Source organism: Equus asinus, chromosome 22 (genome assembly GCF_041296235.1).
Source record: "Equus asinus isolate D_3611 breed Donkey chromosome 22, EquAss-T2T_v2, whole genome shotgun sequence".
Lineage (NCBI taxonomy): Eukaryota > Metazoa > Chordata > Mammalia > Perissodactyla > Equidae > Equus > Equus asinus.
Window position 1 is genome coordinate 55,587,573 of NC_091811.1, and position 27,836 is coordinate 55,615,408.

The 27,836-nt window shown below is 53.9% G+C and overlaps 1 protein-coding gene across 4 annotated transcripts; it reads left to right on the forward strand.

The window, feature by feature from the left end:
• Positions 1–422: 422 nt before the first annotated feature.
• On the forward strand, positions 423–27,629 carry PDE1B (phosphodiesterase 1B). Of its 4 annotated transcripts, none has more exons than XM_014836709.3 (16): positions 423–607; positions 697–819; positions 16,687–16,800; positions 17,723–17,905; positions 18,100–18,166; positions 18,512–18,628; positions 20,861–21,001; positions 21,406–21,506; positions 21,614–21,739; positions 21,847–21,948; positions 22,984–23,104; positions 23,961–24,042; positions 24,378–24,486; positions 24,977–25,107; positions 25,601–25,720; positions 26,232–27,629. In XM_014836709.3, the coding sequence occupies exons 2-15, from the start codon at positions 710–712 to the stop codon at positions 25,702–25,704; spliced, it is 1,608 nt and encodes a 535-aa protein (XP_014692195.1). In that variant the 5' UTR covers positions 423–607; positions 697–709; the 3' UTR covers positions 25,705–25,720; positions 26,232–27,629. The 4 variants fall into 4 exon arrangements, with proteins under 4 accessions (XP_014692195.1, XP_014692225.1, XP_014692217.1 ...); XM_014836739.3 differs by lacking the exons at positions 423–607; positions 697–819 and adding exons at positions 11,299–11,788; positions 12,350–12,378; XM_014836731.3 differs by lacking the exons at positions 423–607; positions 697–819 and adding an exon at positions 11,675–11,788.
• Positions 27,630–27,836: the final 207 nt, after the last annotated feature.

Genomic DNA, 27,836 nt, shown 5'->3' on the forward strand with positions numbered 1-27,836 from the left:
CTCCGCTCCGCCAGAGTGCCCCGGTCTCCCAGGAGGAGAGATGTGGACTCACCCCCGCCCCTCCTCACACATGGGCCGCACAGGCGGCTAGGCACACGAGGATACATGAAACTACATGCACATACGCAGAAACTCAAAACACACACCAAGAGAACGCACACAACCACCCCCGCCGAAGTCCTGCGCCGCCTGCGCCGCACTCTGTAAACACGCGCTGGCATCCGCCCGCGCGGGGCACACGCAGCCCCCGGCACCCGCGCCTGTGTGCGTGCGCTCGCCCTTGGGCGCTCCTGTCTGTGGGTGCCCCTGGCTTCCAATCCTTCCTCTGGGAGGGGGAGGAGTGGCTGCGGGGAGTGAGAGACGAGCGGGCAGGCAGGGAAGAAGGGAGGGGGGCAGAGGGAGGGGGACCGGCCCGGGGGAGGAGGAGAGAGGCGAGGAGGCGGCTCCGGCAGCGCGCCGCGGTGGCGGCGGCGGCGGCGCGGAGAGCTTGGACTGGGAGCCCAGAGCTCGGCTGGGCAGCGGGAGAGGAGGAGCCGCAGGAACTGCGGCTCTGCCAGCTTGGGCCGAGCCTAGAGAAACCGGCCTGGCTGGTCCACGCCAGCCGCAGGTGGGAAGGGGCTGGGATGAGCGGGGGAAGGTCTCCCGGCTAGAGGCTGAGGCTGAGCCGCGGTGCTATTTCCTCCCTCTGCTCCATAGACAGAGGCTGAGCATGGAGCTGTCCCCCCGCAGCCCTCCAGAGATGCTGGAGTCGGATTGCCCGTCACCCCTGGAGCTGAAGTCAGCCCCCAGCAAGAAGATGTGGATTAAGCTTCGCTCTCTGTGAGTCCCCGGCCCAGTCCGGCTCGGAGAGTAGGGGGAAGGGATCTTAGGGAGCCTGGAAAGGGTGGGGGGGGGGGGTGGTTGGAGCCGGGCTGGTGGATTCTCTTGGTCACATATGTTAGCAGGTGCGAGGAAATAAGCTGCCCTGACACGCGTGGCCAGGCCACATGTGCAAGGCATGTGCAGAGCAAGCCGGCTGGTTGGACCCGGTATAGGAGTTGCAAAGCTAACGATGTGTCTGTGCCTGTGGACCACTGGGTGACACGCAGCGCGGGGAGGTGGCACACTATGTGCGGTGTGGCAGGGCTGCAGACGGGCAGCATTCAGGAGGTGCCAGGCTGACTCACACATATCCGTGTGCTGGGTTGTGCAGATGTGAAACACATCTCATGTGTGTGCATGAGTGTTCACAGGTCACAGAGATGTGTGTAGAGTGATTGCACACAGCTGGAGATTTAGTGCACGGGGATACTTGTGCCAACCTGTGGGTCATCTGTATCTCTGTTGGGATGGGTGGTTTCTGCCTCCTGCATCCTACATGGGGTGGGGGTGGGGGCGCCCCATACCTGAGCTGCTCATCCCTCTAGGGGCCTGGAAACCCACTCTGCCTATTAATGATGGGGGACTCACCTGGGAGCTGGAGAAGGGGTGGAGCCCCCACCTGGGATCTGGAGGAGGAGTGGGTAGAGCCCCTACCTGGGAGCTGGGGTGGTGGTGAAGAAAGATTGATTGACAGGGGTAAGGTAACTGTCAAACCTTTTTGTTGCTATAGGGTCTCCCAAGGATGTCCAAGCACATTTAGGCATCTTTTCTTATTGTTGTGGGATGAGGGCATGTGGGGAGGAATAAATAAGGAAAGGAAAGACTCACATGTCCGATACTCCAGTCCCATGGGGGGAAAGGAACTTTTCTTCCTGCTCCTCAGAGAAGGAGAGGATTGGGTCAAAGACAAGCCAAGCACCATGTTTATCTCCCAGTCAGCTGCCATTGGGTGAACTCCGTAGTCTGTTGATTCTTAATCAGAGAACAAGGGAAGGTGCTGCTCTCCCTGATATCTCCTCATGGCCCTAGGAAAGAGGCTGTAGATGTTTAGTGAGGAAATACAGTACACGTAGCCCCTAATCCCAGTTCCTCCCTGGTATCCTTATTAGTGAGCACTGGAGCTTTCCATTTCTGGGTTTTGGCAGAGGGAGAGATGGGGGTAGGAGATGGATAGATGCACATGATTGTGTTGTTCTTTAAATGCCTTACCTGTGGCGATATGATGACGCCTTCATATTGGGCAGGTGGGTCTGCTATACACACTAGCTGCTTAGAGAGGCCTTAGGGAGAACTGAGGCATAGTGGGCAACAAGGCTTGACGTCCAAATGTGCTTCTCAGTTCCCTTCCTCTGCTGCCTCTAGCCAATGCAATTTGCCGGGCTCTATGAAGCGCAGCCTTGGAATGAGTTCTGGGATGAAGGAATGGAAAACCAGATTGAATTGATTTTTGTTGGGAGGAGCACTGGGTGATTCTTGATAGAAAACGATGTTCTGTTAATGTTAACTAACCTGGGAAGAGAGGCAGGTAAGGAAGTCGTGGAAAGGCAAAGAAGGGACCTTGGGGTCTATAAATGGGAGAATTCAAGGTGTCCCAGGATGGCTTCCCCATAGCACTAGTGGCTCATAACATACTCCCCTTGCATCCATTCCAGGTAACGGGCCTGAAAAAGAGCAGGTTTTACCTGTTTCACTATCTCCCACACCAAGTCTTTCCCGAAGCAAATTGCTGTTTCTTCCTGTAGTGTGAGAAGTGTTCAGTGGTGAGAGACAAGGATCCCCAAAAAGAGGTGTTGAAACCTGGGGAAAGAAGGGAGTAGAGGCAGCTGCCCCTACAGGGTGGCTAGCTGCGATGTCCTTATAGGAGATCACGGAGGACAAGGATCACTAACCTCACTGATAGATTATTCTGGTCTTCGCTCACTTCAGCAATCTGGACCTTGTACTAACTTACCTAGAAAACTACCATCTCCTCGTTCATAATCCCCAGGAATAGATTCCCAATCTCACTTTCTCAAAGCAGAGGAAGATCTTGATATCAAGGGAGATCCCAAGTTGGTGGCTTACTGGATTTGGCCCTGTTTGAATATGGGGGAAGTTTTGCCGATCAGATGAAGGGAAGTAGAAGGATTTAGGGTTTTTGCTGGGTAAGGCAGAAATTCCCCAACTCTCAGGGTTGAGTGGTTTCTGACGAGGTGAGTAAAGAAAGCATTCCCCCTTTTAAATGGAAGTAGACAGTCCCCACCTCCCCACCCCTAGTCACCACCTGTCCCTAAATGGGCCCGAGTGCAAAGGGGTTGTTTAGCCTGGAAAGGGGATGGGCATGATTATCTCAGACTGGGTACTGAAGAGAAATGAAGGCAGATGGACTATATAGATATACAGTAATAAACCCATATATTTATAAGTCTATAAAGGCATGATTCCCCTACTCAACATATCCTATCGCCCCCCGCCCCTTTTAATTTCTAATCTAGGACACTTAGACTCTCTTCAGGGAGCCCAGGCCTGGTGTTTTTGCATCTGGTTAAAAAGCCCACACTAATATAATTGCGCAGGGCAATTTCTTCTTGGGAAGGGCATCCAGGAATTCTGTTTCCCACACTAGGACTCTGCCAAGGATGAATTCAGAATCTGGAGTAAATGAGCTGGAGAGTCTCAAACGGTGGGATTTCACCTCTACCTAGCAGGAAAATTCTCCTAGCTAAGCAGATTTATAAGCTGAGGCATGAGCGAGGCTGGGAGAGGCAGTCTGAGACGTTGCATTGACCAGGATGATTTTCAGCATCTCTGACCCTAAGATGAATGATTTGACTTGCTGCCCATGCTTCTCTGAGACCAGAGGGCCCTGAGGAGTGTGAAAGTGGGTCAGTAGAAGTAGAAGGGGTTTTCTCTGTCTTTTGTGAATCAGGAAAAACTATGAGCAGAGATTGGTTTGCCATCCTTAGCTCATTCATTCATTCGACAACTATTAATTGAGTGCCTCCTGTGGGCCAGGTGAAGTGCTGGGTGCTGGGGATGTAGTGGTGGACAAAATGGACACAGTCCCTGCTCCTATGGGGCTTGTGATCTGGTTCAACTCCATCAATGGAGTGGAGAGTGGAGGAGGCACGCTGTTCCTCATTTTGCTACACCCACCCAATTGGTAAAATTCTACCCCTCTGGCTTCTGCCTAATCTTTTCCTTTAGGGGGTTAAACACACAGGAAAAGCAGAGATATGAATTCTCTCTCCCTCCCAGGATAGTACAAGCATCACTCTCTTCTCTCTGCTCCAGTTTCTCATGGAATTTTACAGACAGAACTTCCCTCTTCCTTTGGGGTAGTATAGACAGAGTCTCTTTCTCCTCTTTCTCCACATAGTACACACTCAGAACTCCCCAGGTCTAGGCTCGATGTCCTAGGCTGTGGTTCAAGGTCATTACAGCTGAGCTGGAGCAAGGACTCAACTGGGGATTATTTTTCCCTATCTATCTTTGTTTTATCAGAGTCTAGTGTGGTACCTGGAACTCAATAAATGCTGTTAAATGAAAGAATGAACGAATGAAGTCATGAATGCACGGGTATATGTCACGGAGCCCAGTCCTGTGTCTGAGTCTGTGGTGCGTGTGTTCCTGCATGCAGAGCGGGGAGTAGGAAATGGGGACGGAAGAAAGGGAGATGTTTTGTGAGAGGGTGACGTTTAAAAAGTATGGGGTTTGGAGACCCCAGGGCAGAGCCTGGAACTGAAGGAGTTACAGAGAGGATGCAGAAACACTGTTATTCGGATGTGTGAATGAGATGTATCGGGATGAAATTCTGAATGCCTGCCATTTATCCATGTGTGGCTGGGGAAAGGTTGACGTGTGTGCTGGGGACAGTTTGTGGGGTCAGAGCTCCATGATGATGTCTCTTTGTTTTTATGTTTATAAATGGCATGTGTGATAATAAATATGGTGGGAAGGTATGCACTTACCTGAACACCTGAAATTGTCCTATGCATGAACGAGATGATGTGTGTATGTGAGTGTGTGTAGGTTATGGGATATCATGTATGTGTGATCTTGTATATGTGTTTGTGACACACTCAAATCTTTTGATGATCCTGGGCAGGAGGAGGAAGGTGACGGCCTGGACCGGTGCCTCACTGACTTATCCCACCTTTGTTCTCATTTTGTATAAGCCCTGTGGAGTGCTCATCTGTGGCTCTTACCAGTTTTGAAAACTGTGCTGCCGTCCTCCTTTCTCTGCATATGGCTGTGGAGCTGCTGTGAAGACGGCAGGATAAACTGTGGCTCCCTGGACCTCTGGAGGAAAAGGAGCATCGTTCCTCCCAGGCCTTGGCAGGGATGATTGTTAGTGCCTTCTTCCCCGGATCAGCCCTTCCTCCTTTATTTCCAACCACAGCAAAGGGAATCTCCCCTCCCTGGGCTTTATACCCCCTCTCTTATCAGATGTCTTCCGTCTCTCTATTTTCTCCATCAGTTTTGTCTTGAGCGAGGCATCCAGATGGTAGAGGGTGGAAAATTCCTGCAGTAAGGTGAACAGGAGGTGCAGAGATAAGGGAAATCAAATTCAGACCAAAGGAAGAACTCCACCAACCTCCCGTCAGAGTTAGGTGGCTGGGGGAGTCAGGGAGGCAGGTGTTGCTAGTGGAAGAGCTTCGGGAATGTTGGGAGAATGAGTTTGAGTTATGTTCCCATTCTGCCAATCACTAGCTGTGAGATCTTGAAGCCACGTAGTCTCTTTGAATCTCAGTTCTTCGTTTGATATCATCCATCTGAAAGTGGTTTTTAAATGATAAAGTCAGGAGCTCTTTCAGCATTGGAGAGCTTGATGCACGTAGAGGCAGGGGGATGGGAATGAATGGGCGCCCACTGGCTCCGATGGGGAGAAAGATGAAGATTCAAGAGGCAGGAATATGCATTACTGAATAGGGGAGTCCTGGTGTCTGGGACATGATTTGGAAGTCTTGTTGATAAATGGTTGTCTGGAGGGGGTGAGGCAGGTGTCTGAGCTTAGAGAATAGAAGGCTGGGTGGGGCTGGAGGAGGGCTGTCCTACAAGGTGTGTGGGCCACCGAGATCAAAAGAAAAGAGAGGGACTTACTCCTTATCATCTGATTTCTCAGTGACCAAACTAGAAGTGGCTAGAGCAATTGCAGCTCTGAGACATGGTGGGTGTGGGGAGCCCCGGGACAGCCATAGGTGAATTCTTTGAGCATTGGAGGAATTCCCCTCTGGCATTTATGCTAAGTCTCTTGGCCTGGGGGTGACATGTCCAGGGATGCCACATCCTATTTTAGAGGATCTCTAAAGTCCCTTAGGATCCAAATATCACTCTGCTTGCCCAGGAGCCCAGAAGCCTGGTTGGAAAAGACTGAGAGAAGAGAACTCTCATTTGAGTTGCATTTATCACCTTTGCCAGGAGGAGGGTGAAGTGGGCTGGGGATGCTATGGGACTGGAAGGCCAGGGGAGGGACTCAGTAGGAGAGAAGCCTGGACGGCTCTAGACCCTTTCCCACCTGCGCCCTGCCCAGGGAGTTCCTGAAGTCAGTGAAGCGTGTGGGTGTCTCCCAGCTTCCCCCCCTTTTTTGGCCACTCCCATCAGGCCGGGGTGGAGGGGCAAGGAACCGTGAAACAGATCTTTCCCTCTCTTTTGAGTCTTTAAAGAAATCATTGAGGATCTGTTTCCAACTTCTCTGCTCCCTCTTCTTTCCTCTTCTTTGATTCTTCCTGCATCCTTTCCCCTGTCCCTTCCCGTCTGTCTCTGGCTTCTGTCTCTCTGCTAAGCTCCATTTCGCTCTTCTCTCTTGTCCCGCTTCCTTGCTCTCTCCCTATTTCCTTGGACTTATGCTCTCACTCCTCCTCTGTGACCTTGGCGGAGCCAGAAACCCTTCAGGGCTTCCTCCTCCCGCACCCCCCCTCCCCGCTCCTCCCTGCTGCTCTCCCTCTCAGGCTCCCCCACCCCGTGTTGCTGTGGTGATGGTGCAGGGCGAGTTTGGGGCTGCCTTAGGAGTCCAGCCTCAACTCTATTCTGCAAGCCCTTTCTTTTGCCTGCTCGGTGACCTCATCCTCCCAGCTCCTCTAGGGAGGAAGCCAAGTAATTGCCTTTGGATCTCCGGGGGCTGATTTTCTCAGGTATGGAAGTCAAGTAGCTATTTTCCAACTCTCTTCAGGACAGCAGCAGAGAAAGAGGGACAAAACCAGGGCAGCAAGTGGGGTGCAGGTGAGACAACTGGGAGACTGGAAGTTGTTAGATAATGAGATTGTCCCCTAAGGGGGGAAGACTTCATGGTGCGAGAGAACTGGGAGAGAATCCTGGGAATATTGAGGGGGGCAAAGATGGGAACTGAGGGGGAACAGGGCTGCTGAGAAGGGAAAAGGAGAAAACCCAGTTGTTCTCCATTAGTGCAGGGAGGTCCCTAATGCAGGCAGGAGCCAGTGCTCTTGCCTCTCCATCCCTAATGTCTGCAGTCCTGCCGCTGCTCCTCTCCCCTGTGCTCCTGCTGCCTCTGTGGAGCTCATCCCTGTCTGGGGAGAACACACCAGGTTAGGACTCTCCTTCAGCATCCCTGACCTGGCAGAAGTCCACCAAAGGAGCTGTGATGGGGTTTTGGTGGAGAAGCAGGCTTGGTGGGAAAAGGGCCAGGGCATATCCAGGGAGAGGTGTGGGGGCACGGGGCTGAGAGAAGAGCTAGGAAGGGGGTGCTTCAGGTGCTGCTGTTGGATACAGCCAGGTTTGCAGGTCTCTTGATTCTGCAGCTGCAATGAGAAGTCAGATTTGCAAATAATTATGGTGGCTGCAGTGGGATGATTGGGCTGCCAGCTGGTGTTGGCACCATTTAGGTTGGGAAGGGAGCTTGGCTTCCAGGGGGCTTAGTGATTCTCTGGCAGGCAGGACCTGGGCCTAGGGAGGCTTCTCCTTTCATTCCCAGCCCTTGGATTCCCTGCTCCCCTGCTGATCAGTTCTTGCATATCTAACTTGGCACCATCCTCCTAGTTCTCTCCTCTATGCCCACCTTGTTTGGAAACTTCTTGGGGCCCGGGCTGAGAGAGCACACGTGCCAACAGTGTTGCTAAACTCCCTGAGCCCTGATCGTCTCTCCACCAAGCAGTAGCTTTAGAAATTGCAATCTGAAAGAAATATAATAAATCAAATTGCACCAGACTCACCCCAAAGACTTCCTTGTCCTGCCTGTTCTCTTCCTTTCTGTTCTTCTTTGAAACACCAAGAAAATTTGCTGTTGTTTTGATTGCAGCAAGATGGCTTGAAGATAGATATGCAGGAGGACTTCCTGGAAAGTTCATGGAGGTTAGAATGTGACTTTCCTAGGATAAAGAAGAAAGCCACCCTCCTCCTTTAAGCATCAGGTTCGAGCTGAGTTGGGGGAAGCAGTGAGCCAGTCAGAAAGGATGAACTTGAACTGGGGAATCGAGACCCAGGCAGCCTACTTCCCTAGTGCCTCCAACCCAGGCACCAAATCGCAGAACCATAAAGTGTTACAGAGGAGGAAACTGATGTCCGCGGATAGTTTGTAAGTGGGGGACAGGGCTGGGACCAAGCTCAAATCCTGCTGATCCACAGTCTAGTGTGTCTCCCATCACACCTGCTGTCAGTCCCTTGCCAAGCTTCCAACTCACTTTCCAACCCCTACAACATCTGTTAGGCCGCCTGGAAGCAGGGCATCTGCTGGGAACATCTGCTGGGATGTGGTTTGGGGGGCTGATGTGGTGGTCCACGTGGAGGTGGTTAATGAGCAGAACTAAATAGAGCAGGGAGGGGAACAGGGGTGAAGAAGTGAGCCAGAGGAGGAGTTCTTCGGGACTGGGTTCTGGGAACCTCCCCTCTGATAGGCTTCCTCTGACTTTGCCCACCCATCCCAATTCCTCCCTCTCTCAAGGGCTGGAGCCTGAGGGAGAGGTGACACATTTGTGTGCTGGGCTGGAGCTGGGACATCCGGGTTCTGATTAGTCTGGGCTAAGGCTCAAGCTGTTGAGATCACCCCCTTCCTCCTCTGAGCTGCGCTGGGCTGGGCTGTTGCTAGGAGCACCTGTTAGAGGGGCTTCGGGTCCAGAGGTGGAGAGGGAGCTGCCTTCAGATGCAGGTGCCAGCCGACTCCTTCTCCTTTCTTCAGTGTTTCCCAGACCCTCTTCTTCAGTGCCTTTCCAATCTCCCTTCCTCCCCTCCCTGCCCCTCTCCCTTATCTCCCTACACTCTCTTGGTATCTCTCCTTCTCCCACCACCCGCCAGTCTTCCCCAGGCCCTGCCCCATTCACCCCCCACTCTCCTTCCACCCAGCTCCTCTGTCCAGTGCCCAGAGATCTCTCTCTACCGCTGCCATGTCAACCTGAGGCCTGCCGCCTCCCAGGATGACACCCCAGTGCTGCCACCAGGGGGTTTATTTTTGTCCCTGCAGCCACCCCCGCCACTCTGCCCAACCGGCTGCCAGAACTGGGGCTGCTTGTATAGCCATGGGAAACCCGGGAGTGAGGGAGGGACAGTGCTTGGGGCAGGTGGAGACTGGGTTGTTCTTGGTTTCTGGGGCTGTATGCTCTGCATGGTCCCCAGCTTCTGCCTCTGCTGCCTCCCTGGCCCCTGTGGAATAAGGAGCCAGGGAGAAGCCCCAGACATCTGGAGTGGTGGTGGGGGGAGACCAGGGCTTGTCCACATTAGGGGTCCTGGGACAGGAGTGGGTACAGGGAATTCTGTTCATGGGGGACTCTTAATGAACATTTGCTGAACTAAGCAAGTAAAGGGTTGGGCTAAATAATCTTTTGCATTCACGCATCACATTATAGTTCCCAGGGTGCTCTCGTGATCGCATTTGATCCTTGTAAGGATTCTGTGAAGCACATATTATTTACCCATTTTACAGACAGGGAAACTGAAGCTCAGAGCATCTTGCCCAAGGTCACACCTAGTGATAAAGTCTAGGTAAAAATCTCCTGATTTTAATTCAAGTCCTCCTTCAATTGGATTTAGATGATTTCCTTGGTTCTTTCAATTTCTGAGATTTTGGAGCCTTGAGATCAGCCAGTTAATCCCTTCCCCAACCCCCCCAAACTCCCCGCCCCAATCCTCTTCTTTGAGCAGAGGCAGAGTCTCCCGTCCTTTTATCCCCTAGCCCAACTCCTATTCTTCAGTGCAGGTGGGGAAAGCTGGGGATAGGCCGGGGAGGGAGGCATTAGGGTTGTGCTCCTTTCTGTTTTTAAGCTCAATTTAAGGGCTAAAGGAGAATCCATGCTGGACTCTGCTGGGGTCATCACATCAATGCCCCGTCTCCCACCAAGGGGACAGTTCCCCTAGCCTGGACAGAGGTAGAGTGGGGGGGGTGTATGTATATGTGTGGGTGAGTGAATACGTGTGACTTTTTTTCCCCAGGAAGAGAGGGTGGTTGACCAATGTCCTTCCTTATTAGGAACAGTTAATAATAATAATAGGCTGGGATGAGGGATGCAGCATTTGGGGTGTCAAGGTGAGCAGTCATTTGTCTAACCAGCTTTGGTTCTATGGGGCAAGAGAGCAGAGGGATGGACAAGATGTCCTCTCCAAAGCTTTTCTAGTCTGAGGAATCTCTGCCATTCAGTAGGAGGGTTGAGGTTAGTGCCTCCTTGGCTAGGGTGGCAGGGCCTGGAGGGAGGGCCTGGAGTCAGGTGAGGGAGGGAAGCTGGCCTAGCTTGGTGTTTGTTGGTGTTCCAGCCTGTGTGCAGCTGGCCACCACCTGCCCCCTCTCCCACCCCCACCCCATCCCTCCAAGCAAGCATGTCCACGGAACAGGTCAGGTGACTTGTCCCTCACCTGGGTGGCAGTTCTGGGTCTCTGACGCTGGGTTTGGTTCTTTCTCGCTAAAAGCACTAACCAGCATGTGTGCGTGTGCGTTTGTTGTGGGGCACAGAGAGGCGGCTTTCCTTTCTTCCAAAGTCTGCAGCTCTGTGTTTCGTGGCTACCGATTCACCAGAAAACAACTCGTAGATATTTAACCGCCATTCCTCTCGTTGCTGTTGAAGCCCACTTCCGCTTGTCCCAGTCCTCAGTGGAGCTGAGAAACAGCAGGTTTCCAAACTTTGCTTATAATCCTTCAAGACTTTGGCACAGTGACAAGGTACTTTAATGTCTCCCTGCTTCTGGGGGAAAGTGGTGGGTGGCGGGGGACTTCCCGTCATAAAATCCTAGCTCTTGGCCTGTTTCTCCATTTTTCCCTTTCTCCTGTCATATACACTCCACTAGTCCCCAGTCCTTATGTCCACATTACCCCCAGCTCTAGACCCCAGATTTAAGGAGAGTGTAGCCGCGCGGAACTCTCTTCACTGCGTGCGTTTGGCATCTCCCTCCTCCTTAGCCCCGCCCAGCCCCTCAGCTGACCAATCGTGGGCCCAGTGCACTTGGCTGGGTGACGTCATCTCATAGCCAATCCGGAGCGGGCTGTGTGCGCACGTCCACTTTGCGCCGCAGAGGCCGGATCTTTCCTCCCGGACCAGAGTGAGAGCGAAGCCTGGAGGCGGAAGAGGGGGGCCGGTCCCCAGGCCCCTCTTGGGCCATCTTGTCACCTCTGTTCTCCCTGTGGGCTGGATTGATCCCTCTCCAGTTCATTCACTGTTATCCCCTAACTCGCGTTTTACACATGAGAAAACGGAGCTGGGAGTGTTAAAGTAACTTGCCCGCCCTCTTGGTTTCATGAGCAAGTCCTCCTGAGGCTCATTCACTGCTTGGGGGAAGAGGGGCTCCCCTCCCTGTTGAGAGGGTCTCTGGGCAAGGATGCCCTGATCCGCAGCTTTAGCAAGCCCCTCCTCTGCCGTTTTTCATTCTCTTCGGCTCATTCACTGCTTGGGGGAAGAGGGGCTCCCCTCCCTGTTGAGAGGGTCTCTGGGCAAGGATGCCCTGATCCGCAGCTTTAGCAAGCCCCTCCTCTGCCGTTTTTCATTCTCTTCGGCTCTTGTTTCCATTCTTTCAGGTGAGTTTAAGTTCATTTTGAAGAATCGCCCCTGAAAAAGACCTTAGCAGGGAGCTGAATCTGCCTTAGCCCCTCGGGGAATCTTGCAGGGCCCCTTTCGCCTGTCACCCCGACTGCAGACTTCCTCTCCAGGACAGATTCAGGATGGTTCCCTGGCCCTGCATCCTTCAGCCTCCTGCTAACCCCTTCTCCTCACAGAGGAGCCCCACCTCCTCAGAGCAAGGGGCTGGCCTGTGCTATTTCTGTCCTTTCTGGGATTCTTCTGAGAACAGACTCTTGTTTTCAGACTGGTTCAGATGTGAAACTTTTCCCGAGGCCTCTCACCCAGTTGCTGTGGGCTGGGTCTCTGCCTCATCACTCCTTCCTCGAGCCAGGCCCCTCCCGTTCCCCTCCCCAAAGTTCTCTCTGGTCAATCGCTCAGTTCTGCTGAGACCTGGAGCAGGAAGTCAGGGGCCCAAGAGGGAGTCATTCCCGTCAGGGGCCCCGGGACCCCGGGGCCAGCATTTTGATGCTCTAAAGTCGCAAACTCAGACTCTCATGGCAAACCCTGTTCCTGTGCAGAGGAGCCACCTCCAGGGCCCCATCCTCAGGTAGGCACCAGGGACGAGGAAGGGAGGGGGAGGAGGAGCACAGGCTGCTGTCGGTCGCCCGTTGTAGTTTGGATGGGGCGGGATCAAGACTTGGCAATTCCCATATGTTCCCCATACGTTGTGTGTGCGCAGGCGTGCGAGTCAGCTTCTCCACCTTTCACCTCATCTGTCTTGCCCCTCACCTTATTCCCCTCCCACACCCATCTCCTTTTCCTTTTTATTGCTTCCTCTTGACTATGAAAGGAGGCTTAGCAGTGTTTCCCCCTTTCTTTCCTTCCTGACCCCCAGCATCCTTAGGACCTCACATTCCTCTGAAATCTTCTCTGGGCTTAAGAACCCCAGGGGGAGATAGAATTCTTCTCCCAACTCCCAGCTGCTTGGCTTGAGGCTGTTGTGTCCTCAGTGACCGTTATGGGCGTGGGGGTGCTGGAAGTAGTGGCAGCCCGCTCATCAGTCATGTGGCGATCCAAAGAAATGAACTGGTGGCGGCTGGAGAAGCTGAGCTCTTCTGGGGTGTTGGGATTCCACCGCCTGGAGCCTTCTCTTCTGGCTGGCTGCCGAGAGCAGGCAGAGACCGGGGCCTTCCAGGGGTCAGGATCTCAGGCTCTTATGGTGGTGCAGGGGCTGAAGATAAAGGAGGAAGAAGTGCTGGTGGTGAATCAGGGCTGGCGTGGAGGTGGAAGGATGGTTCGGGAAGTTTCCAGTCTTCCTTAGGCCTGGATGAGGACTAGACAGGGGTGAGCCATCCTGTTCTGCAGGGAAAGGGACCATTCCCATGCCAGATTCTCTTGAAGACTGAGCTGAAGGGGCTGGATTAAGACGCTGTGGGTGGGGGAGTTCCTGCAGATGAATGGTGAGGTGAGGACTTTGGGTGGGTCTGGGGAGATCCTAACTCTGAAGAATTTTGGAGTCAGACAGGCTCCTGCCAGGCCAGAGAGTGCAGTGCTGGAGCGTTATTTAACTTCAGGAGGGTGAAGTTTAGCACCTGGATCCTTCCAGCTGCCTAAGTCTGGGTCCACTTCTTGGACTCCCCATTTGTCAAATTTATTCTTCAATTTTTCCTTCCTTCCTCCCCGCTCCTTCTGGTGTCTGGATCATGCTGCGTGTCAACATGGAGCTATACAAGACGTAGAGGTAGAGGCAGGAGGAACTTGGAGGGAGGGGTGCGTCAAAAGCTAGCCTACGACCTCACTTATTTCCCCAGGCTCTCCATTAGAGAGCAACCCTGGCGCAGAGATCTCAGTTGTGGGCTCTGGCAGATAGCCCCCCATCTGAGTAATCTGCCCCCTTTCCCTTGTATTTATTTGATGAACGTTTCCTGACTATTGACTGTGTGCTCTGAGCACAGTGGCCAGGATCAGCAAGTCACTGTCAGTGCCATCCAGACTCTCACAGTCTACTGTGGGCCGACAGACACCAACACTTCATGAAGGATGGATGCCACACTGAAGACACTGTGATGGAATGGGTTCCAGCCTCTCTCCAAGCTCATTATATGATTGAGCTCCTTCTGCCCCAACACCTTGGCCTTTGGGGGCACAATTAGGCTCCTGTAGTGTGAGTTGTAGGCTTGCTGACCTGACTGAGATCGACAAGTTGTGTGACCTTGGACAAATCACTTAACCTACCTCACAGGGTGATTGTGAGGCTCAAATGAGGTTTGTAATCTTAAAGGGGAGGTCATGGCCATTATCATTCTCCCACTTCCTCTGTTAGAGGACTTCCTAATTACCAGGCTCTGTCCAATCTAGACTCACTCTTCTCCACTCCGACTTGGGATAGAGAAGGCAGGCGCTTGTTGGATTTGAAGGGAGTGAGGTGTGAGCTGGGTAGGACCAACTGACGCTGGTCAGTAAATTCACAATTTTAGAGACCACCACATTTGTGTGTGCCAGGCCTTTTGTATATATTATTTTATTTAATCCTCGTATAACAGCCCTTCACAGGTGGATTATCATCATCCGCACTATTTTACAGATGAAGGAATCGAGGCTCTAAAATAAAGGTTCTCAAACTGTAGTGAGCATGAGAATCATCTGGGATGTTTGTTAAACGTGCATCTCCCTGGACTCTACCCTCAGAAGTGCTGGTTCAATAGGTGTGCAATGGGGCCTAGAATCTCCATTTTTCACAAGTATCCCAGGTGATTCTGATGTTGGTGGTCCACAGGCCACATCTTGATAGATACTGATTAAGAATTAGTGACTTGCACAAGGGCTCAGAGCCAGGAAATGATCCGCTTGAATCCAGGATCCCTGCCTCCCAGACGTGCCTTGGTTTCTGCCTTGAAAATAGGGACAGCAATTCCTTCCCGCCTCCGTCCCTCTCTCTAGGCCCATTGTGAAGATAAAATGAGATAATGTGGAAGAAGGCGCTTTTTAAAATGTAGAGCTGGCAGCATTGTTAGCGATTATGCGAATACATGCAAATGAGCACCCGTGGGCTTGGCTGTTCACTTTGGGAGCCTGTGCTGGGATGTGTGTTTCAAGAAGTGGCTTGAGAAAGAAACTGGAAGAACTTTGACGGTGGGCATTGACCCCTACAGGCAGAGTTTGGGTTTTAAAGAGGGCTGACCAAGCAGAAGATTAGGGCTGGGATGGGAATCTAGGGGAGAGATGGGATCAGAGGCCCCTCTATTTTCCTGGGTTGTGTGTCCACCTGACCATAAGGACTGACCAGAGAGGGAAGCCCTGCTCTGCCTGGTCCCCAAAGGTAAAGCGTCCCTCTTTGTTCTGCAGTCTCTGGGTCGGCACCCTGGGAGATGCTGACTCAGTACCGTACCCCTTTCTAGCTCATTGGCTGGAAAATCTTTTCTTTTGTCTAGCTCGATTCCTTCTCCCTAATGAAGCCCAAGCTGGGTTGAGTTTTCCTGAGATGGGACTCTTTCTTGTTAAACAACCCGCCGTTTCCACTTGGAAGTGGGGTTTGAAGATAGCCCACTGAGAGGCTGCAGCGTCAGTCTCCAGCTTCTCTCCCTGCCCGTTTCACCCCTTTCCCTTCTGCCTCATTCCCATTCAGACATGTCTTCGGCCAGGGCTGCTGGTGCCTGCGGTGAGAATTGGCCTGTGATGCTTCCTGGGGCTGGCTATTTTGGGCACCCCTATTCCAAAGCTGCTGAGACCCCGGGATTCTGGAGCTGCTTCTGTTCAGGAATGCCATTGTTCTCCCTCCCCCGGCATCTCTGGGAATTGATGCTAATTTCAGCCTCTGGTCCCTGACTCATTTTCTTCTGTTAACTGACTCATAGGGTGACCTTGGGTTTCTGAAACCCCTCTTAGTGGGGAATTGTGATGGCCACCATTTCACCTGCATCTGGGTTTCGGGTGGGGTGGGGTGGGGTTGGGCTGGGGGAAGGAGCCAAGGGGAATGTTAATCGCTTTGTTTAAAATCACCAGCTAAAGGCAGAGGGCTTTGTTTGCGTTGACTGCCTGGGCTGCCCTCGCCAGACTTCTAAGAAGCCTCGCAGTTAATCACCGCCCCCCAGAATTCATGAGTGCAAAATATGAGGGATTGTCCCTTCAGGCAAAGCATCTAGGGGTGAACCCCCCCCCCCCCATTTGGGCTCTGGGAGCAGCTGCCGCCGGCGAGGTAGAGGACGGGTTCAGTCACCCTTTGCCAGAGGTTCTCTCTGGTGCGGCACCTGCCCCAGGGAGGCACGGGTTAACACAGCTTTGTCCTGGTTGATGGATTCTGGAATCATAATCCATTAGCTCTGCCTGGATGGAGTGGGGCCAGGCGAAAGCCTTCAGATTGGTCTTTGTTCTGTGTCTTTGCCATCTCTGCCAGGGCAGAGGGGCTGTGGACATGGACCCCCCCACCCCCCTGCCATAGCCAAGAGACATAATAAAAGAATCTTGGGGGCTCTTTTGACTGCTGTGACCCCAAAGCCCTCTCTCATGGCGGAAATAAGCAGTTTCAGCTCTTGGCTATTCAAACTATGAATCTGCTCATCCCCAGAACATCACCCCAGGGGCTTGCACCTGCCTAATTCTCCTGGGCCTGAGCAGTCTAAAGGATGGTTTTCAGGAAACGCTGACTCCAGGGGGATGTTGAGAGGTCCGAGGTGGGTGGGGGCGGGGGAGTCAGGAAAAGCCTGGGATGAGACTTGAGGGGTAGCTAACTTAATACAGCCAGGGGCAACAGCCTGGGATGGAAAGCGTTAGCTGCTGTTACTCTCACTGTTAGAAAGGCTAACGATTAGTGGAAGACTGAGGCTGTTTCTGTAAATGCGCCCCGTTGGAGGGCCTCCTGTTCTCATGACAAGGTGGTGGCGCCCGAGCAGGATATCTGTCCTTCCCTCCCCCACAGGCTGCGCTACATGGTGAAGCAGTTGGAGAACGGGGAGGTGAACATTGAGGAGCTGAAGAAAAACCTGGAGTACACAGCGTCTCTGCTGGAGGCCGTCTATATAGACGAGACGCGGTGAGGGTGACGCTGGGCCACGGGGAGAGACCCACACACAGAGGAGAGAGAGGCCCCACCGACACAGTGATCCAGGGACACTCGGGGAGTCAGACAGAAAGCTGGCGATGAGACCTGCGACGGGGCCAGAGCGGGAAGAGCGGGAGGGGCGGAGAGAAAGAGCTTTGGGTAGAAATATCAGTGGAGATAAAGAGGCGGAGAAACAGGCAGAGAGTTGCAGAGAGAGAGACAAACACAGATATCAGGGAGAGAGGACTGTCTCAGAGCCGGAGGGACCTTCAAGCTCATCTGGTCCCAACCTTCTTCCCCGGGTGGAATTCCTCCTGCCCGGTGTGGGGGCCACTGGTCACGGTGGCCATTGAGCGCTTGGAACGTGGCAAGTGTGACTTGAGACATGTGTGTATGTGTAAAATGCACACTGGATTTCAAAGACTTAGAAAAAAGAATGTAAAATATCCATTCATATATTTTATATTGATTCCACATTGAATGATAATATTTTGGGTGTATTAGGTTAAAGAAAATTTATCATTAAAATGAATTTTACCTGTTTCTTCTTTTTACCTTTTTAATGTGGCTACTAGAAAATGTGAAATTGTTTACATGTGGGCTGCATTTTATTTCTGCTGGACAGTGCTGCTGGCCTGTAGCATCCGTGACAGGTGGTATCCTTTCCATCGTCTGCTTGAACACTTCCAGAATTGGGATGCTCACTACCTCACACAGTGAGCTGTTCATTATTGGAGACATCAGATAGAGAAACAGAAATAAAAAGACACAGAGAGAGAAAGGAAAGGAGGGTCAGAGTAGGGAGAGAGCTGGCGTGAGAGTCACTGAAGCGTGGCGTGTGGCTGGGCCCAGGTCTGTAGGCTGTGGAAGCACCTGCTGTCTTTCCTCTGTGACTCCTCTTCTGGGGCCGCAGGCAAATCCTGGACACAGAGGACGAGCTGCAGGAGCTGCGGTCGGACGCTGTGCCTTCGGAGGTGCGGGACTGGCTGGCCTCCACCTTCACCCAGCAGGCCCGGGCCAAAGGCCGCCGAGCAGAGGAGAAGCCCAAGTTCCGGAGCATCGTGCACGCTGTGCAGGCTGGCATCTTCGTGGAGCGGTGAGGCTCGCCCACGCTCAGCCCCCTCTGCCTCTGGTTGTGTCCTCTTTCCCGGCCTCCCTGGTCTTCCGGGCCCACACCATGCCACCAGCCATACAGCCTCGCCTGCCCACAGCCCATCCCCACAGCCCCGCCCCATCAGACCCCACCCCCTAGACCTTCACACCTGACTTCTTTTCATCATTCACCCTCAGGATGTTCCGGAGAACCTACACCTCTGTGGGGCCCACCTACTCCGCTGCAGTCCTCAACTGTCTCAAGGTGATCCCTGCGTTTTCGAGAAAGAAGAGAAGCCTGGGGGATGGGATAGTCATTGGGACTTTCAGACTCTTTATGGGGTGATTTTTGCCTTCCCTTTTAATTGTCGTCTCCATGTTCCTCAAAAGGACTTTTGCCCACTCCAGAGGCAAACTCTTGACTTCTAGTCTCTCCCATATTGAGAGGTACCTGGGATGAAAGAGGCCCCCTTCATCACTTCTGTGTTTCCCTGCTTCCCAAGTCCCTATAATCATTGGGAAGTCCTCCCTGAAGTCTAACTGCAACCCTTACTGCTGCTGGGCAGCTCCCCTTGGGAGTCTCCCTGCCTAGTCCGTTGTTTCTCCACAGAACCTGGACCTCTGGTGCTTCGATGTCTTTTCCTTGAACCGGGCAGCAGATGACCACGCCCTGAGGACCATTGTTTTTGAGTTGCTGACTCGGCATAACCTCATCAGCCGCTTTAAGGTTGGGTGCATCCTCCCCCTGCCTCTGGGTGGGATTCTCCATTCCCATGCATCCCATTCTGAACGATTCCCCACAGTTCCCCACAGGTAGATGCCGCTGGCTCCCTCGCACTCTCCTGTTCAGGGAGTCTCCCATGCCCACCCCCAGGCTAACCTTTCTTTCACTGGCTGCAGTCTCGCCTCTGACTTCATTCACTGCTTTCTAGAGAAAGATTCTAGGTCCACCACCGTCTAGCCTAGGATCCTGCTCTCTCCCTTTGCTTTTCCCCCTCACTTGTCCTCTCTGGGCTGGCTTGAAGTTCACCTCCCTGTTTCCTCTGTCCTGCCTCCTGCTTGTTGACACTGGAGGCCTCGAGTCCAGATGCTGTCAGCCAGTGCCCTGTGGGCCTGGAGACTCTCCAGTTGTTTCCTGGGGGTGGGGGAGGAGGGATGGAGGGGATACCACTGGCCACTCCCCTCCCCCAGCTCTTGGTCAGGCTGGAGAGGGCTGGATGAGGAGGGTGTGTGAGCTCCATTTGCTCTTCAGCTTGGCTGGCCTGGACGAGTGTGGGATTAAAGTCCTCTGCAGATCCTGCACCGGGAGGGAGCGTCTTTTGGGAATAGGGGCAGGAAAAAATCACTTCCGAGTGGAAAACCCGCACTAGGAAGCGGAGGGCAGAGGGTTGAAGAGTGGCGGTGGGGCTATTTGGTCAGCACTTAGGCGGGTGGAGGAGATGTTAGAGCTGAGGGAAATGTGTGTGTTCTGAGGGGGCCGTGTGGGGGTCAAGGGAGTCTAGGTGGAGGGGCCCTGCCCGGAGGGCTCTGGAAGGTTATCGAGCCGTCCTCTGCCTCCACTTCACTACAGCAGACTGGCTGTGTGGGTGAGCCTTTCCTTGACCCTTGACTCCTCCTTTTACAACAACTCCCAAGAGGGTTTCTAGAACTTTCCTGAGCTGTTCAGTTGGGAGGTTTCTTCAGTGCCTTCCTGAGGCCTGTCCTGCAGTTTCATTTTTCTTGCCTCCCATCCTGCCCTCTAAAGGATGGAGAACAACAGGGTCCTCTTTTTCCTAAGACTTTCCCCAGCTCTTGTTTCTCCAAACTGGTTCTCAGACGTTCTCCAGACACCAGCTTCTCCTAAACTCTGCTTCCTTACCTGGAAGGACTGGGATTGGGGGACCCGAGAGTGAGTGCATCAGGTTGGGTTTGGCCTATCCCCAGTCGCTGTGCTCCAAGGCAGTTAGGGAGAGAGGGGGCTGCTACTGCTGTAGCGTTCTCTCATGGTAGAGACCCCAGTTGGACCCGCCCTTCTCAAGCTCCATATTCCCTTCCTAGGCACCCAGCCCCTCCCCTGTTCCTCCCCTTCCCTTCCCTTCCCTCCAGGGACGCCATGGCAACGCAAAAGCAAGGGCAGTTGTCATGGAAACAGTCCTTTAAAATTCCCTGAATTTGGGGCACAGCCTTCCAGGAGTGGGGGTGGGGGACGTTAGGGTCTGACTGACTAGTGGTGCATCTTCCACGTCTTGTCACTGTTGCTCATCTGTACAGAAGCTTCCCCAAGTCCTGAACCTCCCTCTCCTCCCAGCCTCAGGAGACCCAGGGACGGGTGCAGACACCAGCCCTGCCCTCTTGGAGCCTCGAGCCTTTGAAGGAGGCAGACACACCCCTAGGGCATATGCAGAGACAGAGAGAGGATTGAGCTGGACAGAGCTCTGGCCCCTGGTGCTTGTTTGTGTTTGTGTGTGTGTGTGTGTGTGTGTGTATGGCAGGGGGCTGGGGAAGGTTTCTCAGAGGAGAAGGTAAGCCATATCTGGCTGGGAGGGTCCTCTCCAGGTCATCATCTTCTTTCCCCTGCTTCTGAGGTACTGGATTGGGGATGGGGTGGGGTGGCTGAAAGGTAGGAGGGAAGCTTTCTTTCCTTTTCTTAAAAATCTCCAGGGAAATAATAATAATAATTATAGCTACTCTTTAGAGAGCACTTACTAAGTGCCTTGTACTTACCTCATTAAATTCAAGGTAGGTGGTATTATCTTCATTCTGCAATTAAGTATCTGAGGCACAGGGAGGCACGTGACTTGCCCAGGGTCACACAGCCAGCAGGTGGTAGAGCCAGGATGTGAGCCCAGGTTCACCTGACTGCAGAGCTGGGCCTCTCCCCCGATGCCACGCTGCCTCTAAGGAAAGATGGCGTTGCTCATCTCCGTCCTCCATTCCTGCAGATCCTCCATGTAGCTTGATTTCCTCCCTCCTGCTGCAGATTCCCACTGTGTTTTTGATGACTTTCCTGGATGCCTTGGAGACAGGCTACGGGAAGTACAAGAACCCTTACCACAACCAGATCCACGCGGCTGATGTCACCCAGACTGTCCACTGCTTCCTGCTCCGCACGGGGATGGTGGTAGGCGCCCTGAATCCCTCGTCTGTGATCAGGGTCTCATGGCTGCTGCACTGGGAAGTCTAGACTCTATTCCCCTTTCCCTTTTTGGTTCCTCTCCTTTGGCATCCTCAAGGTCTTTAGACCAAGACCAAGAGTCAAATTGGACTTACTCTAGAGAATTCCCGGGTGGACCATAACTTCATGGGCAATGCTGGGGATGTGTGCTGGATGCAGTGGGGATGTTGCAAGTTGGGAAGGAGGAGGGTCTTTGGCCATTCCAGGAGCTGAGAAACCTGGCTGTGTTAGCCTAAGAGCTGGCCTTGAAGATGGAGGGGCTGGGCTGAGTGGTCTAGCCTGTGTGTGGAGGTCTCCAGGCAGTGACCGGCAGGAGGTCAGCCCCCTCTCATCCTGTCTCTTTCTCCCAGCACTGCCTGTCGGAGATCGAGATCTTGGCCATCATCTTTGCTGCAGCCATCCACGACTACGAGCACACAGGCACTACCAACAGCTTCCACATCCAGACCAAGTGAGGGTGGGGACATGGCAGAGGCAGGAGGGGCCACGTGGAGGTGGGGGAGGTTGCCAGAGTCCCCATTTACAGGGGGCTGAAGACCATGACCTTTGACTTTGCAGGTCGGAATGTGCCATCCTGTACAATGACCGCTCCGTGCTGGAGAACCACCACATCAGCTCTGTTTTCCGAATGATGCAGGACGACGAGATGAACATCTTCATCAACCTCACCAAGGATGAGTTCGTGTGAGCAGAAGCCAGGAGTCGCCCTCCCCCCGGCCTTCTGCTCCTTCCCGGACCTTCTGCCTCACAGTGCTGTGGGGCTGATCACTTCTCTGGCTCTGTCCATTCAGAGAGCTGCGGGCCCTGGTCATCGAGATGGTGCTGGCCACAGACATGTCCTGCCATTTCCAGCAAGTGAAGTCCATGAAGACGGCCTTGCAGCAGTTGGAGAGGTGGCATCTGGTGGGGTGTGGCTGGGGCTCAGCCAGAGTGAGGGGTGTGAGAATTGGGGGGCATACACATGGGTAATTGGTGTGTCAAGTCCCTACCTGATGTAGAAACTCTCCTGGCTCCGGGTACCTGGGTGTATCTGTGTGTATGTGTGTGTGTGAGAGAGAGAGAGACATGTGTACACGGCCCTGGGGTTATGTCCAGCCCACGCTGCTGGTCTCCTGGAGAGCACTTGGGGCTGCGAGTCTGAGATGAGGCTTCTCACTGCAGCTGCAGGACAGGCTTGCTCTGGAATGTCGGGAAAATCATTCAGCCCTTCTGGACCTGTCTCCTTACCTGTGAAATGTGAAAATGATATGCTTCCCCTTACAACAGCTTGCCACCAGTTCCTGCTGTAATAGGGCTATTGAGAGAGTCCTGTGAGGTTAAAGAAAAAAAGCACAGAAGAAATGTCATAATTACATCTAATGTTGCTTAAAAGTGGGTGGGAGCATATAAATGTGTGTAAGAGAGAGCGGACTCTGTGTGTGTCCTGAAGGTGTGTGTTAATATACGTGTCTGTGTGGGGGAGTGTGCAGTGCCAGAGCGTGTCATTGTTGGGGAATAATAATAATAATTACTATAATAATAATTATAGGTAACATCTACCAAACTCTCAGTGCCACACACTCTTCTAAATCCTTACATGTTGGATGTCATTTAATTCTCAGAACAACTCCAAGTGGCAGATTCTGTTATTATTCCCACTTTGGATTGAGGAACATGAAATGGGAATTTTAAGTAACTTGCTCTGCGTCACACAGCTAGTGTGTGATAGATATAGTGAGGGTTCGAACCCAGGTCCTGTGATCTAAAAGCCTGGGCTGCTTCCCATATATAAATAAGTGTGTGTGTGTGTGTGTGTGTGTGTGGCCTCTGAGGGTGTTGAAGTTACTTGCAAGGATCTGAGGGGGGCGTGTGATGGGAAGTTAGGAATGGTCCAGGTTTCCTTTTCCTGAAAGATCAGTCTCCCTTCCCTTGCCGCCTGCCCTGACCAGGATTGACAAGTCCAAGGCGCTGTCCCTCCTGCTCCACGCTGCTGACATCAGCCACCCAACGAAGCAGTGGTCGGTCCACAGCCGCTGGACCAAGGCCCTCATGGAGGAATTCTTCCGCCAGGTAGCGTAGCCTCTTTGCCCAGCCCTGCCTGTGGGGGCTTCTCTCCCCTCGTTCTCCAAGCTCCCTGCTCCCGCTCCAGATCTTCATTCAGCCACTGCAGCTTCTGACCTGACCCGAGCCCATGGGACACCATGTCATTATCCTAAAAGCTGAACGAGAGTTGCCAACAGTTGCATTCCATTTGCATCTCACCCATTTCCAGGTCGAAGGCACTGAAATTCCTCTTCTTGGGGCCGGCCCCATGGCACAGCGGTTAAGTTTGCATGTTCCACTTCAGTGGCCTGGGGTTTGCTGGTTCGGATCCCAGGTGCAGACCTATGAACCGCTTGTCAAGCCATGCTGTGGCAAGCATCCCACATATAAAGTAGAGGAAGTTTGGGGCCGGCCCGGTGGCGCACTGGTTAAGTGCGCATGTTCTGCTTCAGCAGCCTGAGGTTTGCCGCTTTGGATCCCGGGTGCAGACATGGCACCGCTTGGCAAGCCATGCTGTGGCAGGTGTCCCGCATGTGAAGTAGAGGAAGATGAGTGTGGATGTTAGCTCAGGCCTGGTCTTCCTCAGCAAAAGGAGGAGGATTGGTAGCAGTTAGCTCAGGGCCAATCTTCCAAAAACAAACCAAAAAAAAAAAAGGAAAAAAGGAGGAAGATGGGCACCGACGTTAGCTCAGGGCCAGTCTTCCTTAGCAAAAAGAGGAGGATTGGCAGCAGATGTTAACCCAGGGATAATCTTCCTCCAAAAAGAGAAAAAGAAAAAAGAAATTCCTCTTCTCCACAAGCACCCCTGCCACCCCGGCTGCACCCGGATCTGCTAGTCTGAGGTGTCCTCTCCAGCCTTCCCTTACCCCGTCTTGTCCTCCAGGGTGACAAGGAGGCAGAGCTGGGCCTGCCCTTTTCCCCGCTGTGCGATCGCACTTCCACTCTTGTGGCACAGTCCCAGATTGGTGAGTCCTTTCCTGCAGGGAGGAGGGGGTTGGCAAGGATGCTGCCTGGGCCTGGGCCAGGCCTGTGCCAAGTCACCACCCCTCAAAACCGTTCTCCTGTAGAGGCACACCTGCTGGGAAGAGCATGGGGTCCTCGGGCGGGAGGCCAGGGAGGTGCGCTGTTGGGGAGTTTTCTGGGGTTACAAAGACATTGTCCCCAAGGCTGCCCCCACTGGGGACTTTCAGCCCCAGGTTACCCTGTTTTGCACACAGCCAGGGGTCACAGCCATGCCAGCCATACACACTGCCTAGTCCCCTGGGTGAGACACTCCTGTTGTGTTACACCTTCACCGCAGGCTTCATTGACTTCATTGTGGAGCCCACCTTCTCTGTGCTGACGGACGTGGCTGAGAAGAGTGTTCAGCCCCAGGCAGACGAGGACTCCAAGTCTAAAAACCAACCCAGGTGAGGGTGGCTGGGGTAGCTGGGGCTCCTGGTTCTGGGGGAGGAAAGTCGGACTCACAGGGAGGACGACCTGCAGGGAGGAGGTCCAGCCATGGTGGGGTGGTGGAGAAGCAGGCCACTCCAGACTTGGGAGCCCCTCTGCTGCCACACACCGGGTGGAAGGATGGGACCAGAGGGAGTGACCTGCACCGGTGTTCCCCTCTGCCCTGTTTTTCTCTCTTCATTAGCTCTGTCTTTATTGCCTTTCTGCTAATCTTGTTTTTATTTTCCTTCTAGTAGGAGGGAAGGTATATGTGTGTGTGGGGGGGTTGAAATTGGGGGGAGAAGGACAGGGACTTGGGGGGGTCCCTAGCAGAGGGAAAAGAGGAGAAGGATGAGGCTCACTAAACCTCCTCTTGGTCTTCCATCCCCTCCACTTGGAGGGCTGGGAAGGTGGTTCTGGAGTGGGCTGGGTCTCACCTCTGGAGTCGGGGGGGGGTCCTGCTCCTAGCTTCCAGTGGCGGCAGCCTTCTCTGGATGTGGAAGTAGGAGACCCCAACCCTGATGTGGTCAGCTTCCGCTCCACCTGGACCAAATACATCCAGGAGAACAAGCAGAAATGGAAGGAACGGGCAGCAAGTGGTGGGTGCCATTGTGGGGGATGAGGCCTTGCGGGGAGGGCAGCTAATGGAGCAGTAGCAGGTCCTTTTCCTTAAGCCCCTGGAGCAACCGTTTGACTCCTAGAGATGGGAATGGAGTTGATCAGACTAAAGTTACAGCACAGGAAGGACTGAATAGCTGATTGGTCTGGACTGTTCTAGAATGGGGACTGGGGAAAGGATAGGCACAGCCATATTCCACAACCCAAGGGACCCCATGCACATTGTGGTCTGTAAATGGTGCCCCTGTCGATCTGGGTAACCTGGCTGGGAAATCTCTTCTTTTGTGTGGGGGTCGAGGGTTGTGGATTTTAGCAAGGCTGGAGCGGCTCCCCCCAGGCAGGCATGGGTTGACTGTTGCTCAGCTGGAAGGCAGGAGGATGCGTGAGAATCCCTGACTTTTCTCCACATACACCTTGGATTCTGGGGAAAAATACTTCTTGGTCTGGTCCCAACTTCCTTCATGCCCTCTGCAGGCATCACCAACCAGATGTCCATTGACGAGCTGTGCCCCTGTGAGGAAGAGGCCCCGTCCTCCCCTGCCGAAGATGAACACAACCAGAATGGGAACCTGGACTAGCCTGGGGCTGGCCCAGGTGAGCCTGTGGTGGTGGGGCAGGAGGGTCTTGAGGTTCTGCAGGCGTTAGGAAGAGCTGGGCATGCAATATGGCTTCCTTGCAGAGTCATCTCTGGGTATCAATGGATGCGAGGTTCTCCCTCCCTCTTCCCGGGCAGGAAAATGGGCGAAGTGAATACACAGAACTGAGCCAGGGCGTGAGTGGGAAGCAGGGAGATCCTTCCACCTCTCCTGACTCAGTCCCTGCAGGAGGCAAGGAGGTTGCTCCTCAGAACAGGGTGGGGCCTGTGTAGCACCTTTGTGAGGTTTCTGGAAAAGGAACCAGCCGGGTCACCAGGCTCTGTGAGGTCCATGGGGCATGACTTTGATCGCAGCCCCCGCTTACACCCTCGGCTGGGTGCTCTTCTGCAGGGCAGTTTTTGCACTATATCTGGGACTGAGTTGGGATCCAGCTGGGACTTGGAGAAAGTCAGTCAGGCTGGAGATAAAGGCAAAGACCAGAGCACCGAGACTTTTCCCTCTTTCCCCAGGTCCTCACTGAGTCCAGAGTGTTCGATGTCATCAGCACCATCCATCGGGACTGGCTCCCCCATTTTCTCCAAGGGAGCATGGAGGTTGCGAACAGACAACCCACCCGAAGGCCACATGCCAGAGATTGTGGGGTTGGGGGAAGGGCCCCTCCCCACCCGACACCCATTGGGGTGCACTGTAATCTCCCGGCAGCAAACTGGGGAACTTCAGGCTCCCAGTGGTCACTGTGCCCATCCCCCTGCCCCTGGACTCCCCCCATGGCCAGATGGCTGGCTGGGAGGGACGAGCTTCTTGGAGGCTTCCCAGGGCCTGGGGGGAGGGTCAGAGATGCCAGCCCCTGGGCCCTCCCCCATCCTTTTTGCCTCCAAGTTTCTAAGCAATACATTTTGGGGGTTCCCTCAGTCCCCCACCCCAGATCTTAGCTGGCAGGTCTGGGTCCCCCTTTTCCTCCCCTGGGAGGGGCTGGAATAGGATAGAAAGCTGGGGGTTTTCAGAGCCCTATGTGTGGGGAGGAGAGTGGGCTCCTTCAGGGCATGGTACCTTTCTAGGGCCTGGGAGTTGGGGGGACATCTTTACCCCAGACCTGCACTGCTTCAGCCCCATCCCCAGCCTGAGTCCCTGCAGTCTTCCCTCTCTCCCATTCTGAAACAGCGACTGGGGGAAGAGAGGACCCATTGGGACCAGGGGCTGAGAGGCGGCCTTTCCTGGGGTCCTCAAGAACTTGGGACTGGTCCAGGCCCCTGGGGCTTATCCCCTGCCCTGGCTGAGTTCTGAGCCCGGGGCCTCCTTCCTCTCCCCTGGGGCTGGGAGGCTCCCATCCGACCAATGTCTGTAAAGTGCTTTGGGGTCTCCCCAGCAAAGCACCTTCAGGATGCATCTTCGAGCACAGGCAGGAGACCAGCTGGGTTGGGTCAAGGGTGCGTGGGGGGGGGGGGTGAGGTATATGCAGTAATTCTGCGTTGCCAACAGAGAGGGCCCCTCCCCTCCCAGCACTGGCCCAGCTGCAGGCACCAAAAGGCCCCTCCCCTGGGACAAGTGGGGCGTGGTGGGTGCAAGGCAGTTGGGCAGGGGCTCTGGGCTGCTGCTGTCGTGTCCTCTGAAGTCCCCAGCCAGGCCCGTGCCCCTTCCTCTCCTCAGGCTCCTCTCACCCCACCTTGTCCCAGGGGAGGCCCGAGTCCAGGTGACTGCCCTCCTCCTTTCTTGTAAATACCAACCATGCATTTGTACAGTGGGCCGTGTGTGTGTGGAGTCCCTAGCCACGGCCTCTTAGGCCTGCCCCCCGACACTTGTCCCTCCTGCCCCACTGTGAGTGGGGCAGAGATGCATGTGACTCACCCCTGCCCTTGGTCTCCCCGAACCCTGCTATAGCCAGAGATCAATAAAGAAGGGAGACCAGGCCTGGCGGTGTTTGGTGTTCACTGGGTGGAAGTCCACCGAGCATCTCCATGTACGCTGTCTCTTAAGCTCGATGAAACCCCGGTGTGGTGTTCTCCCTATTACATAGATAGGGGGGCAAGCTGAGGCCCAGAGAGGTGAGGTCTTGCCCGAGGGCACACAGGAGGGATGGCAGAAGTGAGATCTTACACTTGCGAGGTTCTTTGCTC